This window comes from Emydura macquarii, unplaced genomic scaffold (assembly GCF_026122565.2).
Source record: "Emydura macquarii macquarii isolate MOO-44397 ecotype Brisbane River unplaced genomic scaffold, CSIRO-AGI_Emac_v2 contig_480, whole genome shotgun sequence".
Lineage (NCBI taxonomy): Eukaryota > Metazoa > Chordata > Testudines > Chelidae > Emydura > Emydura macquarii.
In genome coordinates, this window is record NW_027130617.1 from 12985008 (window position 1) to 13001786 (window position 16779).

The window sequence follows — 16779 nt, forward strand, 5'->3', positions numbered from 1 at the left end:
ATCCCACAGCTATGGAATTCACCCTTTGCTACAGAAATGTAAGCTTTCATTTAGGATAGTGTATGGTTAGGCACCCTTTTCTTTAATATTTTTATAACTCTAAATATAATACATAAATTAAAAAAAAAAACAACTAGCTCTTATGGTTGCAAAAATCCCCTTCCAAATATGAGGTGAGTGTAAATTGGTGCAATGCTGTCTTCCTGAGCCTTCAGGCAGCCAGAAACAATAGTTAAAAAAGTCAAGAACTGTCCCATTCACCTCAATGGGCTGTTGTATTGCTAAGAGCCCCAGTCATGGAGCAGGACCCTGTGGTGTTAGGCACTGTGTAAACACCGAACAAAAAGATGGCCCCTGCCCCAAACAGGATGTTGATGTGAAACATAAATATGATGATATAAATAAATGTCATAATTTTTTAACTGTTCTGCTGCTGGTCATTTTAATGGAAACTGAACTAATGTGCTTTTTGCACAATCCTAAATCACCTACCTTAACTTTCCAAATACCCCACATCTTCCCCTATTCCGTTTCAAAAACCTCCATCTTCATCTCTGCCAACGTGTTGAAAATTTAAGGCCAGAATACAATAAGTAAAATTTAATAGCAAAATAAATAATAAAAGAGGTACTGCAATTATGGATTATTTATTTGCATATTTAATTAAACAAAGCCTATGTTTTTGAATTTACCTGAAGCTGTGACAATTTCCAGTTCACTGCATTGGCTTGTGTTAGAAACCAGGGGATTTTGCTGTAAAATTTGGTACACAATGCCTTGCATATAGTCCTCTGATGTTAATGGTATCACTTTGGCAATCCTGGAAAGTCTAGCTTGCCTTTTTCCCTATAGAATTGATTTCCAGAAATGTAAAAGAAGGAGGAAACCAGTCAACCAAGTGACTGGATACACTCTGATTGTGGTTCATGATGAACCTCCATACAATTTGTAGAGAGAAGTGCTTACTGATATTTTTGGCTGGAAATTTTGAAAATGAAGCGGCATAAAAGTAATCCTACATAATGCTGAAAGATTATTTTATTTCAGGACTGTACATTGCTTTGTCAGCACCTAGGTATTTTAAAAAATTGACTAGCAGGCATAGTTGAAATCAAACATGAATATTATTTCATTCACGTCTTAATTCTTCATTGAAAGGAAATGGTAGTGACTGGTTCCAACACCTTATTAAGAGAGAAAATTCTATCATTGCTCTGCACATTAAACTTTCATTAAAGTCAGCAGGATTTCTGTGTGGTGACTTGTAACTGGACCAGCATCTAGGATCTGATGTTGCCAATGCCAGCTACTGAATATAGTGCTTACTACTGTGGAACTACACCTGATGTTAAGCACTATGGATCTGATCCTGCAAGTATAGCAGTCAATCACAAAACTTCTCACTGCAAATGACTCTGCACAGGTACACCTCTGTGCCTATCTGGAGCCATATTGAAGTCAGAGGATTCATGAAGATGCAAGAGTTTGCCCTCATGAAGTTAATTTCTGGACTGGGGCCAGAGTGTTTACAAGATTGGCCTCTAATTATTTGTGACTTTTGTGGTATTCCTCAACATCTGAAGGAAGCGTTCATAGTTTTTAGATGTACAGGAAACTCTAGTATTTACTAGAAATATACATGAGGAAAATATACAAGAATTGTTGTTATTAAACTACTCCTATTAAATCAGTTTATTATTTTAAAATGGCATCTGTAGTACCATGTACAAAATGTACAATTATTAACTTGTTTGATGTACCAAACTATGATTTGGTTCATCGTATAAACTGTAATATACTATGTAATTGTTTAATGAATAAATACAGTTTACAATTATTGGAGGAAAGACTATTGAAACAAACCACCAGTTTCGCTGGGTGGGGAGATATCAAATTAACTGGAATTATTGAGTTCATGACTTCTGTTGGTTTTGTGGCAGCTCCTGGGAGTCTCTTTGCATAGGTATCTAGAACTAACTTTCTATGTCAGTATAAAAACAGAAGAAATAAGTTGGTTTGAAGCTGTAACTATTATAACTACTTCCATAAGTGGTAGAATTCTGTGCAGTGGTGTAACATTTTGTGATTAGCTGAAAAACCATTTTCAGCAAACTCTCCAATGATCCCTAGCAAATATACAATCAGTTAAGTAGTTGCTTTAGCTAAAAGGACATCAGTTTCCAAATACTGCTCTGCTGTCAATTTGAAGTAGCAGCTCAATTAATTCAATTAAGGAGAGTTTCTGTTAATAACTTAACCAACTGTCTAGACTGTTGGTATAATAGGCTGGCAATAGGTGCCTGAAACACACTACCCTAGTAGCAGGTGATTATGCTGAGAAAGGTCTAAGTGGCTTCTGCTGACTCAAGTAAGCAGGTAGCTCATTAACCACCTGGATGTATGGTGGGTGGTAGTAACTATTTAGAGAGAAGATCGAGGCTGTGAGTTGAGCAGTCCTAAAATCAGGGTCTCAATATGGGGGAAAAATATATTTTACAGGGGTCTGGTGGGCATGATCCAGTCTACAACTCCCATTACCCTGAGGAAAAAAAATTTTCATGGCTCATGAGATTGTATGTATGGGATGAGGGGGGCTGTGTTACAAGTTTGTACTGGGCCTGAAAAAATTATACTTGGGCCCCGCCTGAGGTAGGAACCTTAAGAAGGAGATTTATATTTATACATCTTTATAAAGATGCTGGCTACATAGTTCAAGAGATTGTTAGCAGTTGGTTTTGTCATAACAGTGGCATCCATAGACCAGATCTTTATGAACTATGAAGAAAAAATAATTATTTTTATTTTATACAATTATTTCTTTAGACCAATAAAAACAATTACTCATTATTTAATAAGTTGCCTAGTGCATAACACATAGGTGCTATATAAAAGACAAAATTAAGCAAAAAAGAAATCTTTAAAAAATTAGATGCCAAACAGGTCTAAATACACAGCTGACCACATTCAACAAATCTGGAGTAAGGATCAGATAGCGATGTAAATATGCATTAATATTTACATAAGGGGAAACGGGTTTCCAGCTATCAAAATACTTTATTTTCAAGCCAGTGTAATCAGTATCTGAAATGGGGTGAAAGAAGAGCTTCACATTACAGTTAAAAAAGGACTGCATCTTAACTGCAAAACATTTTACTTGTCCACTTCATGAAGTAATGTAGTTGACTCTTTCCCTTGTGTAGTCCCAGAATAGCTTTCTGTGCATGGTGCATCTCCTAACTTTAATAATTCAAAAAGGAAAGAATAGGAAACAGTTCCTCCAGATGCAAGAAGATGGGGAAACTACAGGCTTTTTTTAGTTATATTTTTGGAACTCTCCCTCAGCAAGAATGCCAGGTCAAGCTCTCTTTCTGTGTCTGTCTGCTCTTTTTTTATTCTTGGAAGTGAAATGCACACAAGGACCCTGTCTATGCTAGAGAAATTTGGCATGCTAATCTGTGCTTGTGTGATGGCTGCCATTTTGGCTGACTCATCAGGGACTGAACAGGGGACTTAAAGAGCTAAAAGTCTGAGTTTCTGTAGTTTGAGCTATAGAGTCAGGGCCTATAGCAGCCGCTGTAACAGACTCGTGCTCCTCAGATCAGGTACAGAGGGGGACTTGTAACATACATTCACCAGTGGGTCAGGCTTGGTCCCCCTAGCATGCCTGTAATGCACCATATGTCCACACCTACAAAGGTTCCCAACAGTGCACAGGCAATAGCACCACCATTAGAATTAGATTTGCTTTAGGCAAGGTTAGACACCCTGTCAAACTCCAACCTCTACCTGTACAATGCCAGGGTGTAGGAGGGATGCTGTAATTGTACTCCGATCTGCACACAGTTTTCCTTCTACTGTGCATCAGTCACTGCTTAAACGGCCTTCTTGGTCTACTCCCTTCACTCCCAGGGGTTACATTTGCTGGAAACCTACTTATCTGTACAATTAGCACTGTACGTGCCAAAGGGAATTAGGGGAGTTTGACCTCTTGTCCTACTATTCCTTTGTACTCCCACAATTCTTTTGAGGTCTCTCTCAAGCCGCTGTCTGCATTCTACTTCAGTAAAGACAATTGGCCTGTCACTGCCTCATGTCCCTGGTCAATGTTGGCTTCTGTGCCAGTGAAGTTAGCCTTCTATTTCAAAGGGAGCTGATATTCATTTTTCCTAAGATTTAAAATTTTTATTCTGAATTTTAATCATCATAAAATTATGCACCAAGGGCTTATAAAAATGAATGGGAAGTTATGTGGATAGTGCTATGCACATCTTTACATTTTCTGCACAAGTTGTTTATTGTCATCTCAGCCACAGTAGTAATCCTTCTGCTTTTCCTTCATCTCTCCCATTGATTTTAAATAATTTTGAACAGAGTCAGGGTTGTTTAAAATATTTTACTCAGTGCACAAGCCAAGTACTTGGGTTTCATGCAGGAGATTTTGGGGTGAGGTAAGCTTTTGGTGCAGGGAGTGTTGAGGGAATCCTTCCCTCAGGCCATTCCGTGTCTGGTAATGCAGCGTTAGAGTTTGTGGTAGCCTCTGTGGATTCACCCCTGAGTCTCAGTTTCTCACCCTGCATACTGGGAAGCAGGGACAATGACCCCACCAGTGAAAAACTGTGTGACACATAGAGGGACTGCCTGCATGAGATCCTAACATCTTGCCACTCATTTTCCTCTGCTATGAAAGTGTATCGATTCTGCTACAGCCATGGCCCTCTGCACCTGTATTGGGATGGAAATTTGATTTGCTCTTAAAGACAGAGGCCTGAATTCCACCCCATTACCATGCAACCTCACTAAAGTAAATGGAATGGCATGTGGTACAGAATAAGCCAGTGCAGAATTTGGCCTAGAGATCTCACCATAATTTGAACTCAGATTTAACACTGTCTTTGCTTTCAAAAGTTAACAAGTACAAAGTAAAAGGAAAGGGATCTTTTCTAGGGACAAAGCTGTTACCTAGCTCAAACATGGTACTATGCCTAATATTGTTACAATTATTAATGATCAAATCTATTTGCAAAGGTTACATCTGATCATAAAACAGTACTTGGTAAAAATCAAAAAGTTTTTTCTTTGAAAAAAGTGATATCAGGTCAAAAAGTATGAATGTAAAGAATCAAATGTGCTACCAATTATTCCTATGAGAAGTTCATAATTAGAAAGTCAAACAATTCTTCAATCAAGTCTGTTGTGTTTCTTTTACTTCATGTCTTTCTTTTCTATGAGTTATTACTTAATTTCTAGTTAACTGTCTGAATTGCCTCAAATGATACATACATTTGTTGGGACGTAAAGTTTTGAATTAGTATGCCATATTTTTAATTTTAGTAAGTTAACTGATTTCTCTTTTTCAAAATACGCTGTACTTCATTGTTTCTAAACTTTGAAATGGATTCTTCTTCCTGTAATAAAAATAAATTTATTTAAAAGTTATGCACTAAACAAGAATTAGAAGCCTTATGCATAACATAATTTTAACCATAAGTCTCCAGTTGAGAGCCAGATTGGGAAAAAGCACATGGTTTTTGGGTTGGTTTTTTTTTTTTTTTTTTTCAGTCTTGGGCTTTGCTTTCAAAGTGAGAAAGTTTCTGTAATCAATAGTCATCAGATGGGTGGCTGTAGGAGGGCTAGTCAGATTATGACCAGTAGCACAATGACTGATCTGCTCTTAGCCTTAACTATTTATTTTTTGTCCCTCCAGGGTCCCCCAGGTCCTCCAGGCTTACCTGGTCTGTCAGGGAGGAGAGGTCCAAGGGTGAGTAAAAGGGCTGTATTTTTCTACAGCTTTGCACTGGACATTGATAATAAAACCAAACTTTATATCATCATTTGATTTTAGAGGGTATTCATATACTAGTCAGCTAGGAAGCTGTTCTTTTTAATCTCAGCATACAATGGGCTAAAACACAATAAACCAAGACAGATTAAATAATGTGTATTTTACAATAAAAACCTAAAGAAAGTATTCTGTGTGAATATGTCCACAAACTAGTACTGAGTTTGTAATATAACTGTTATGCTGCTACTGGCAGCTTTAAATCAGGGTTGCTATCTGTAGCTGAGAAGGTCAGGTTCATTTGCTTTTTGGAATGAAGGGGAGTGGGCTTCCCAGAATAGTGCATTCCACAGCTACAGACTGGAAAACAATGAAAGTGGAATTATCCACTGCTGGCTGGAAAGAAAATTGCTCTATGAATCTGCTTTATGTTTCTTGGTTTACAGCAGCTCAATAAAAGCATGATTTCTATGTCTGGAAATGGCTGGGGAAGAAGCAGGAATTTCTCACTGAAAGAAATCTGGGAGTTTGGGCAACTGGAGAGGGTAGTTAAGGATTTGTGGGTTGGATGATCTAGAAGTCTTGGCAGGCTGGAGGCGAGTGGGTAGTCCTGGGCTGAGGACTGGAGTGTGGTGTCTGGCAGGGTGATAGATGGGACATAGGGTTGCTAGGATGGGTAGAAGTATTTGGCTGCTGGTATGAAGGATCAGCAGATGTGGGGGAGGTATCTTGGCAAGGCAGGGCTTACTTGTGCTAGTGCTTGTGAATGAACATTTGAGTATGCCATTATTTGGTAGCACATTGAAAACGAATCTTGTATGTTCTGGAGCTTTATGCTTCTTAACGCTGTCTCACAACATTTGAAATGGGTGGCGGGGTAGGGGGATATCACCAGCAGAGTGAATGAGGAAAGGATTTAGAGAAAATGATGATAAACATTTTTTGATTCATGCCCTTTATTAACACCAGAAAAACAAAACAAGACAGACTGTATCTTCCCCAAATCCAGACCCCCTCTGACTTCATTTCCTGAAGCCTTTCCTGGGGTCTTCAAGTTATCTTTGTATGCTGGAGCTGTTACTTATGGTTATATGACAAAGCAGCAACTGCTACTGTTGCTGCTGCAGGTTTTTATACAGCAGAGCTATGCATAACTCTGTTCCAGGTTATTGCCACACCTTTTTAAGACCCCAGTCCCATGCAGCAACTTCACACGTGAACAGTCCTGTCCTGGGCCGTTTTAAGACCTTCGTAGGCCCTAGGCACACTTGCCTTCGTAGGCCCCCCGACTGAAATAACTAATTTGATTTTAAGCTATTAATAAATAGTTTTTAAAATAAAAAAAAAAAATTATATATACAATTTTTTTTCGTAGGCCCTGAAAGTTTCGTAGTCCCTAGGCACTGTGCCTATTGTGCCTAATGGATAATACGGCCCTGGTCCTGTCGGCTTCAGTAGGGCTACTCTGGTGCATAGTTCACGTTTGCAGGACTGGAGCCTAAATTAGCCACTTTACTGGTGCATACTAGGAATTAGTGCTGTAGTGAACTAGTCACTCTCCGGAACAAGCGGGCAAGAGGTAAAGACACTGCTCTTTTCCCATCAGGTATAGAAATTTCTTTCTTCATCGACTCAAAAAGGGGGAAACGAGCTAAGGCTTTTTTCCTTTCACTAGGAAGCACTAGTCTTCTCCTCCCAAGTTTAGCTGAGCTGCAACCATATTGCATGAGCAAGTTATACAGCTGGTCTCCAAATACAGAAAAAGAGATAATTTCCTCTTGCCTTGGGTAAAAATTAGAACATCAAAATGTTGCAGTAATTTAGAAAGAAGGGAAAAAGAAGAGTATTTAAATACCATTCATGCACCATCACCACTTGCCACTCTCTGTCCTTCCTCAGCCCTCTTTCTCCCTTCACTTTCCCGCAAGGAAGTATTCCTAGTTCTCAGGAGAAAGAAAAAATTAATAATTAAACATCTGCAGGTTTACTGGAGAGAGTAAAAGAGGAAGAAAAGAGGGAAAAAATCATTCTATACTAGAGCAATTCATTGAGGATAACCTCTTCCCTGGCTCCTGATTTCTTAAAAAAAGAGCCCCAATAAACCACTTGTTAAAAAGGTAAAACCATCTTGTCATATGGCCAGTGAGAAAGCCCACCAGACTTGCTTGATTCCCTCTGATTCCATTATAAAGAGGAGGGGAGGGGGAAGATAGGAGTCAGGATTCTTTATATTGCTTGAGGTATCTCTTTCAGATGCATGTTTCTTACCCCTCAAGGGTGCAGTGCATTCTGGGGCACAAAGCTCCACAATGTGAAATTTGTGAATTGAATGTGGAGTTGAACTTGCAAAAAGCATAAGGGGAAGTGAGGGAACTTAGATTAGAGAGGGACAGCCTAGATTGAAAAGGGCCAGTTTTATTTATTAGTAACTTTGATTTAAGTAGAATTTTAAAAGCGTATTTAAATGTTACCACAAAGATTGTCCAGGAGATGGGCTAAGGGCCAGCAAAACTTCATTTTTGAAAAGTCATTGCTGCTCTTCAGTTCTTACAGTGACAATAAATATCAAAATACCAGCAAGCGTAGGTGGTTATTTTTTTACATTGAAAAGTAGGTCCCAGGCCTCACTTTTGTGTGCTGAGCTTGAGACCGAAGGGAGGCTTATATGGTCAAAATATAACATGAACTCCCCAAAACAGAGGTTTTTATTAGAAAATAATATGGATAGTATATACATTATACAGAAATGTGGCATGACAGGGGGGCTATCTGAGCCTAGACCCTCTGAAAACTTTGGCCTCCCAGTCAAGGAGAGCCCTTCAACTCCCCTCCTGACCAGCTGGGGGAGCCTGTCATGTCACCTTCACCTAGTACTTTCTTCCATCCCTTGAGTCACCTTTAGTCATGGTGAGAAGTCCTTTGAGCTGTTGAATAGAAGCACCCAGGGCCTAAGGAGCTCTGTCCTTGCAATGGCAGCAGTCAGCTGTGTACTGCTGCTTCACTTGCTACTCAGTGATTGTTGTGTCAGTGACTCCTTCCCATTACCCTCTCCTCCCACCTCAGCTGTATAAGGATCCTCCTCCTCAGGCCCTGATCTTGCCCAGGATTCCTGTGCTTGGCTCCCTCTGGCCTCAATCCTGCCTTGGTCTGACAGGTGCAGCAGTGAGACCTTAGTTAAGAGTTCTATATTTCCTTCAGGAGCTTTATTTTTAACCCCTTTTAATTTTATTAGAAAAGTTCCTTAACTTTGTAAAATTTCTCAGAAGGGACCTCTGCACAGAGGAGACTTTAAAAAAAAATTGAAATGTGAAGTGTATCAGCCAAGCTGAATCTGAGTTAGGGCAGAAAAACCTGAGTTTTCAGGATTTAAAACAAATTCTGTTTTTGTTTTGTTGTTCACCCATATCTCCAGAATGACTTTGTCTAATAAAGTTTTACTTGAGATATATGTTAACCCTCAGTGAGGAGAAAATATGGGGGCAACTTTTATTGAGCAGAAATACCCCTGGGCTGTCCCTTCTTGTTTCCTCAACCTTGGCAAAATAAATAAAAAAGTCTATAACTTTCTGAGCCATTTTCCCCACTGTAATTAAATTGACACCTTCAGTAGCAGATTTCCTCTTTCTTATAAATCCCTGAGGGAGACCCAAAAGCTGCCTGTGTGCACAGTAATCTCTCAATGGGTGTGTGGGATCAGCATTTCCATTTAGTTATGTCAACATGGCTATTCACTTGGAGGAAGCGTTAAACAGGTGAGGCTCTCAGTGTTATACACAGTATAATTAGTAAATGCTGAGTAATGTGAGGGAAAGTAAATGTTAAATGTGTGTCTTCTTAACAGTTCATTTCATTTTATGTTGTGAGAGAATGAAAACAGATTCTTATTATTTCTGGTACCTTTGAAAACCTCTTCGGGTGAAATCCTGGCTCCCACTGAAGTCAATGGAAGTTTTGCCATTGACACTGTTGGAGACAGGATTTTACTCTTCTGGTCCTTCCATGCATCAAAGATGAGTAGCTGCTGACAGTCATTGTGATGACCATTCCCCCTAGTGCCCAATTCTGCAAAAATTGGCTTCAATGAGAGCTAAAGATGCTCAGGGCCTTGCAGCATCAAATAGCCCACGCTGAAAACTTTTAACTTCTAGTGTGGATGGCACTGAAACGTGCTTTGTCCCATTGCAGGAAGTATAGATCCCATGTTCCACCACTCCTCTCCCATGCTTTATAGAACAGTACTGAAAATGGTTTGTGCCTGGCTGGGTACCCTGGCAGCAAACTCATTTTCAGTGCCAGTTGTGGGAGAGCAGGGGGTCCTGTTGTTGACAATCACTGTCAGCAATGAGTTGTTTTCCAAGCATCAATGAACCAATTCAGCCATGTACTTCTGATATTCTTTGCATGAAACTCGAATTGAAGTCAATGGATGCTGATTATATAAAAGTCAACTTTGACCCTCCAAAATGTCAGCGTTCTGTGCCATTAATCTGGAGAATGAATTGTTCCAATTCCTTACTGCATGAACTTTATATACTGTACATAGGAATAATTCAATAATGTGATGCTTAGAATTTCTTTTAAATCCCAAACGTCATATAATGTTCTATGGCTGGAAAGTCATTGTCACAATGAGTTTACATTAATATACCTATCCTGAATTACCTGGGAGTCCAGTGAAAAGACAATGATTGAGATTGTCAAAGGAGTCTATGAGAGTTAGGTGCTCAACTCCCATTTAATTTCAGTGGGAAATGGGCACTGATTCCCTTAGGCTCCTTTGAAAATCCTAGCCAGTGATTTTAAATGGAAGAGTGAGCCTTCAGAATGATTCTCTGTACAATATTTCCACAAAGTAATGAACATTATTTGATATAGTCCAGAATAATCCTACTCTTTCTCATTTTCATAGGGTATTCCAGGGCCACATGGAAATCCAGGTTTGCCAGGGCCGCCTGGTCAAAAGGTGAGTTAATTTAATCAAACTGTCATAAGGATTATTTGAACTTCCTGATGTGTAGCTTTTTGGAAGTCCTAGAGCTTGCTTCCAATAATAGTAGTGATTTTATTTGGTTTACAAATGGAGACCACAGCTATAAACAGTTTTTAAGGAAATGTAACTAATAAAACTGAAACAGAGATCAAAAGAAAAATAGCCAGTTTCACAGGAGAAAATGATGTATGTGGAATTATGGCATGGAACTAAGGTGACCATATGTCCCGATTTTATAGGGACAATTCTGATATTTGGGGCATTGTCTTATATAGGTGCCTATTACCCCCCAGACCCGTCCTGATTTTTCGCACTTGCTATCTGGTCATACTACCTGGAAGTTTTTACTCATGTGAGTAATGGCCTGTGCTGGAATGTTAGATGGGGTGGGTTTTGAATTATTACAGAGAATTCTTTCTGGGTGTCTGGCTGGTGAGTTTTGCCCACATGCTCAGGGTTTAACTGATTGCCATATCTGGGGTCAGGAAGGAATTTTCTCCCAGGGCAGATTGGCATAGGCCCTGGGGGGGTTTTGCCTTCCTCTGTAGCATGGGGCATGGGTCACTTGCTGGTGGGTTCTCTGTACCTTGAAGTCTTTAAATCATGATTTGAGGACTTCAATAACTCAGTCATAGGTCAGGGGTCTATTACAGGAGTGGGTGGGTGAAGTTCTGTGGCCTGCGTTGTGCAGGAGGTCAGACTAGATGATCATAATGGTCCCTTCTGACTTTATAGTTTATAAATCTAATCCTGGCTTTCCAAAGATTTTCCATGGAAGTCAATCCTATTACTTGGGTGAGTCAGAATTATTCAAGTGAGGCATTTGCAGGATTGGACATTTAATCCCTGTGGTAACCTTTTGCTTTGGTTTTAAAAAAAAAGGAAGAAAAAAAAGACCAAGTCACTCTCCATAAATATTTCTATTTGCTGTCAAGATTGCTATCTGGCTTTTAACGACTCTAACTTTTCAGAGTTTGTTGATTAAAATGATAGAATAAGAACTAGATATAAAACTAGATATAAAAACCTAGATATGATATTTCAGATTTAAGAAAAAAGATTCAGCCTAGAAGCACAGTTAAAACTTTCAAACCTGGGTTACACAGGCCACCTAAATAGCATCAGACAGATTTGGGCAGCTGCAAAATGCCTTCAGCTCATATTTAGTTTTAACAATTTGATAGATATGTTAGGCAAAAAACAGCACTGGCCATGATTTGTTTTAGTGTGATTCCTTATGGCAGGAATCTGACCTGTAGTGACAGGTGTTAAAAACTGCTCTGGGGTATGAAAAGAGATCAAATAAAACTTGTGATGTTTAACATTGTAAAACAAAGTGTCTTTGTGGTGTGCCCTTTTGTTAGTACATAATTTTATTACATCCATTAAACATCGTGATTTCTATAGTTCATGTTTACAATATTTACGCAAGCTGTGTAACAGAGAAGTGTAGACTGCTGTTACTTGAAATAACTGTAGCCAGCTACTCATAGGATTTATTTCATAATATATATTTCACTGAGTCATACCAAAATTCTGAGAGTTTTTTAATCCACTCTGTAGTTGAATTCATGATTAAAACTGAACTGATTCATAAAAATTAGTGTATTTTCTAGGCTTATCTATGAAAATGACATTTTCTTGTTGGGCACAATTTATTATTGTTAATATCATTATTTTATGCAGAGGCAGCTAATGCTGCACTCAACTTCTGTTTTACCGTACAATTGCTGTCTTAATGCAAATTCCTATCCTAATATTTTGAATTAAATAGAAGTAAGCCAGATCCTCACCAAGTGTAAACTGGAGAAGGTCCATTGAAGTCAATTGACCTGTGCTGATTTACACCAGCTGAGATTAAACACACTTGGGTTTAATCTCAGAACACACAAGACCAAATGTAATCATTTTCTGGCAGTAACATCACAAAGGGTTTTATTCTCCCCTCAAGGTACATGTTGTCTCCTATCTATGTTGAAGAGTTACACATGCGTTTCAAGAGTGGAATTCGTTCATACATTTATAGCTTTGTAGGTTGTCACTGGTGGCTTTAAACTGAAGGCCAGGTTCTGTCCTTGTATGTGTGCCAGCAGCTTCCACTGACATGTATATAGTTGAGGGTCCTTAGCATGTAACCTTAGATACTTGACGCAGAGGTATAGGGTTAACATATGATCTAAAATCACCAAAGCATACATGAGTTTTTGGCAGTTTTCCTAGCTATCATAAAAAAGAATTATTTCAAGAAAGCTGAGTATGTGGATTTTGGCACTGTTATAGCTGCACTGTAATGCTAAATATATTAAATATGTACATATTTTATTTTACCTTCACAAGATGGTTTATAGTCTCTTGTTGCTCCTCCACAATTGAAAACCATGTATAATGATGACTTCTTGTTTCTTGGTTAAAATGACAAAGAATTGCATGTGTTTTATTGGGGAAATGGCATTGGGCAAGATATCAAAGGGAACATTTTTTAACTAGCTGAGAACCAGCTGCAACTTTGTTACAAATAATTATTTTAGTTCAATCTGTCTGAATTATAAAAGGGAAGCAGGATACTGGTCTCTTGATTGGCAGTGATATAAGCAAGAGGAGGATCATTTAAAATAATAGTTATCAACTTACACTTATTCAAATTCATTCTATCTCCCACAATGATCAATCACCTGCTCTGTGCCTGTTGTAGTAAAGGGGAGTGTTTCATTGACTTGAAAAGGCAGAGAATAGGACTGCAGTTGGTCCTCCATGCCAAAAGAAGCAACTGTGAAGAGTTTGGGGATAGAAATGGAGGGTGGAGACATAATTGTGAGAAGAGATTTGATGGGAAAGAGAAATCAATGATGGTAAAAATAAGTAAGGCAGAAAGGCTAATCCCCCAATCCTGCAGTTCATTGTGCACAGTCAGACTGCTGCACCCATGCACAGCCGTGCTGAGGGAATGGGTCTCTGCAGGGAGGCAAGCAGTCTGCCCAGCCCACATGCAACGAATTACAGAATTGGGGCCAAAATCAGAAAATTAACGTAGTGAAAAGAGAGAGGAAAAAACCCTGAAAGATCTTAAAAGAATGAAATATATATATTTATAAAAAAGAAGGTATGGATAATTTAATGGTAGTTAAAAAAAATCAAATGTTCCCAATTTTGAATGGAGAGTAGCACCCAGCTTCTTTTGAATGCCCTGGATCCTTTTCATTTTGGTTTTGAAAAGTTGGCAGGTATGTCCAACAGTGGATTTTTTAAAAATAGTTGTCTCATTGCATATAATCTGGGCTATGTGCCAGAAAATCTATAGTCATCCTTCACCCTAAGTAAAGAGCATTGTCTGAGACTACAGTTTAATTTCCAGATCCAGTCTGTTGCTGCATTTTTTGACAGGAACTTAAACATGCAGCTGGTATCTGTCATGTCACTTCTATCTTTAGGCCCAATTCTTTTGTGTAGAGTATTGACATTGTTCACCCACATGCCACTCCCATTGTTTGTTGATATACCACATCAATCCTTACTATACTTTAATGGCTACAGAGAAGTAGGGATTTAAATGAATAGGAGAAGCTGGGTCAGTTTACTGAGGAAGGAAATAGCTGGAAAAGCAACAAGAATATATTTACACGCAATGATTATACAGAGGCTTAGCAATCACATAAGGTAGTAATTATATGTAGTTCTTTTTGTTTTCATAAAGTATACTACATGGACAATGAATTCATTTAGCTGTGATAAATTCTAGACTGATGATCTAAAGGTAAAATGCAGTGAATCACTGGATTTGCTACTGCATTGCACCTTGTGTAGTCATTTAAACCTGTGCAAAATGGGCATAAAATGAGTGGAGGAATCTGATTTGAAGCATTTTATACCCACTTTGCATGAGAGGAAATAACTACACAAAGTGTAGGGCAGCACAGAATCAGGACTATGATTTCTAATGCTGTAGGTCCAGATCACTCTGTCCTGTGGAGAAACCTGCCCAGATAGGTTTAAGGGAGGAGCAGGACTCTGTGAGGTTTAGCTGGTTGGAAGGGTTAGGAGGCTGCAGATTTTAGAGGCTGCTTCCCTCTCAAGTCTATACATCGGTGGGATATATGGGAGAATGGACTCCCCTTCCACACAGAGGCAGGAAACATTCTGGATGGATCCCCCTTCCCACCTGGCATCAGTTAAAAATTAGAGGAGCAAACTTCTATTTGGTAATTTTCTTGGCTTCACAACTTTGTTTTTTATGGGTTAGTAGTAAGAAAGTAATGAAATAGAAGGGGTATGTAGTTTGTCTCACAGGAGGAATTCCTGAGAACCACCAGGACAATGCTAATTGCAAAACTATTGTCTTATGAATTATTTTTAGAAGAACTGTGTTTACCGCAGGACTATCTATTTTCTGTTTGACACTGGCAAGCGTCAGTCCCTGTTTACAATATAGCCTTTCTGATGTGCCACACAAGCTTTGCTGTCATTAGAGAGATGTTAACCGTTATTACAGTTAAAGCACTATTTTGCAATAACCCTTGGAAGATAAGTACTGTGTATAGAGTCTGTCTTATCTTCAGTTTGGAAGAGCTGACATGCTTATAGCCACAACTCAAACATTTTCTAAGCAGTCATAACAAAGCAGTACTTGAAAAAGATTTTAAAGAGAATACAGACGAGATCCTCAGGTGCGGTGCAGCTGTCTCTATCTCACCATGGGTGGACTTTGGCTGTAAGCCCAGTTTAAACAATGCAGAGAGGCGTGTTGCATGGCAAGGGAGGGATCTTCACTGGTGGTGTGAATCTCACATAGGGGCTCTTATGCCATATACCCACCCTGCTGCCAAAGTAGCAGGAGAGATGGGTGTGGTCAGGATATCCCTGTGCCACAACAGTTCCAGGCTTTTTGAGGCTGTTACAGGCCAATGTAAGTCAGAGCCCACCCTGAGGCTTAAAACCTGTTTTCATGGAGTTCTAAATGCATGGCAATATTAACATTTGGAAGACACATTGATTTAGAATTATGATTCTCTCTCTCACCACATACACTGGGCACTTTTTGAAATTATCAGAAATAAGTTCATTTTTCCAGGACCCTGTAGCAGAACTGTAGCTTGACTGGATTCCTCCGATGGAGAGGTATTTTGCGCAGTTTTGTGTTAGTAGATGCAAAGAAGTGTAGCGAGTCATGTCATGCCAATGCTGCAGAGCAAGGGGCTTCTTGAAGAAGAGATGTCATTTGCAGTTTTTAAGGTTGTTAATGTAAACCCCATCTTGACTGGGACTTTTGTCTGAAACAAGGATTTGTCCAATTTGTAAATGGGTACAATGCCACCCTAACAGATGGGCATGGGTGTAAGCTTTATATATATTCTTATAACTTGGTGGCTCAAGACAGAATTCTCTGCTGGGAATGCCTGAACAGCTGTCCATACTAATTTTAGTTATTTATAAATAAAGGGCATGTGCCATCTTTAATCCAGCTCTCATCTGGACTACTATAAAAATAATTTCCTTAGATACAGAAGAGAAATTCCTGGCTTGGGTGAACTAAGCTGAATGTGATATAGTCTATTATTATATATGGGTTTGCAGTTTCAGGGCCAAGGGTTGTGTGTATGGCCTGGACAGTTTTGATATGACTACGACAATGCCAGGAGAAGTCAATCAGAGCTTCAAGTGATTCAGGACCTCTGGAAAATTGGGTCTTAGTGTGTCTTAATTGCTCTTTGTCCAGTTGTTAACATATGAGAGTTGCCAGCAATGCTGCCGTGTTTCCCCAAAATGTTTTGGGGACAACAAAAACATTTATATAAAGAGGATTTTCAAATGGTTGGGGGAGTTGATGAGAAAGTGATTCATATTATAGGACACAACTGGAATTTTCATAAAATGTGAGGATTAAAAATAAGCTCAGATACGTAGGGGCCCAACCGTTTCAGCCCATGGAACATCTCTATGATTCAGCTAAAGAGTTTCAGTTAAACAACATCTGACTAAATCAGGTTGAGGTGGGAAGAATCTAACATTAACTAAA

At 39.0% G+C, this 16779-nt stretch overlaps 1 protein-coding gene across 1 annotated transcript in view; it reads left to right on the top strand.

Annotated features, from left to right (window-relative positions):
• The window catches only part of COL24A1 (collagen type XXIV alpha 1 chain), a 200445-nt gene that overhangs the window by 23510 nt on the left and 160156 nt on the right, over positions 1-16779 (top strand). Inside the window, exons 4-5 of the mRNA XM_067538541.1 lie at positions 5705-5758; positions 10689-10742. Coding sequence (XP_067394642.1) covers positions 5705-5758; positions 10689-10742 — 108 coding nt within the window. The remainder of the gene's footprint in view (positions 1-5704; positions 5759-10688; positions 10743-16779) is intronic.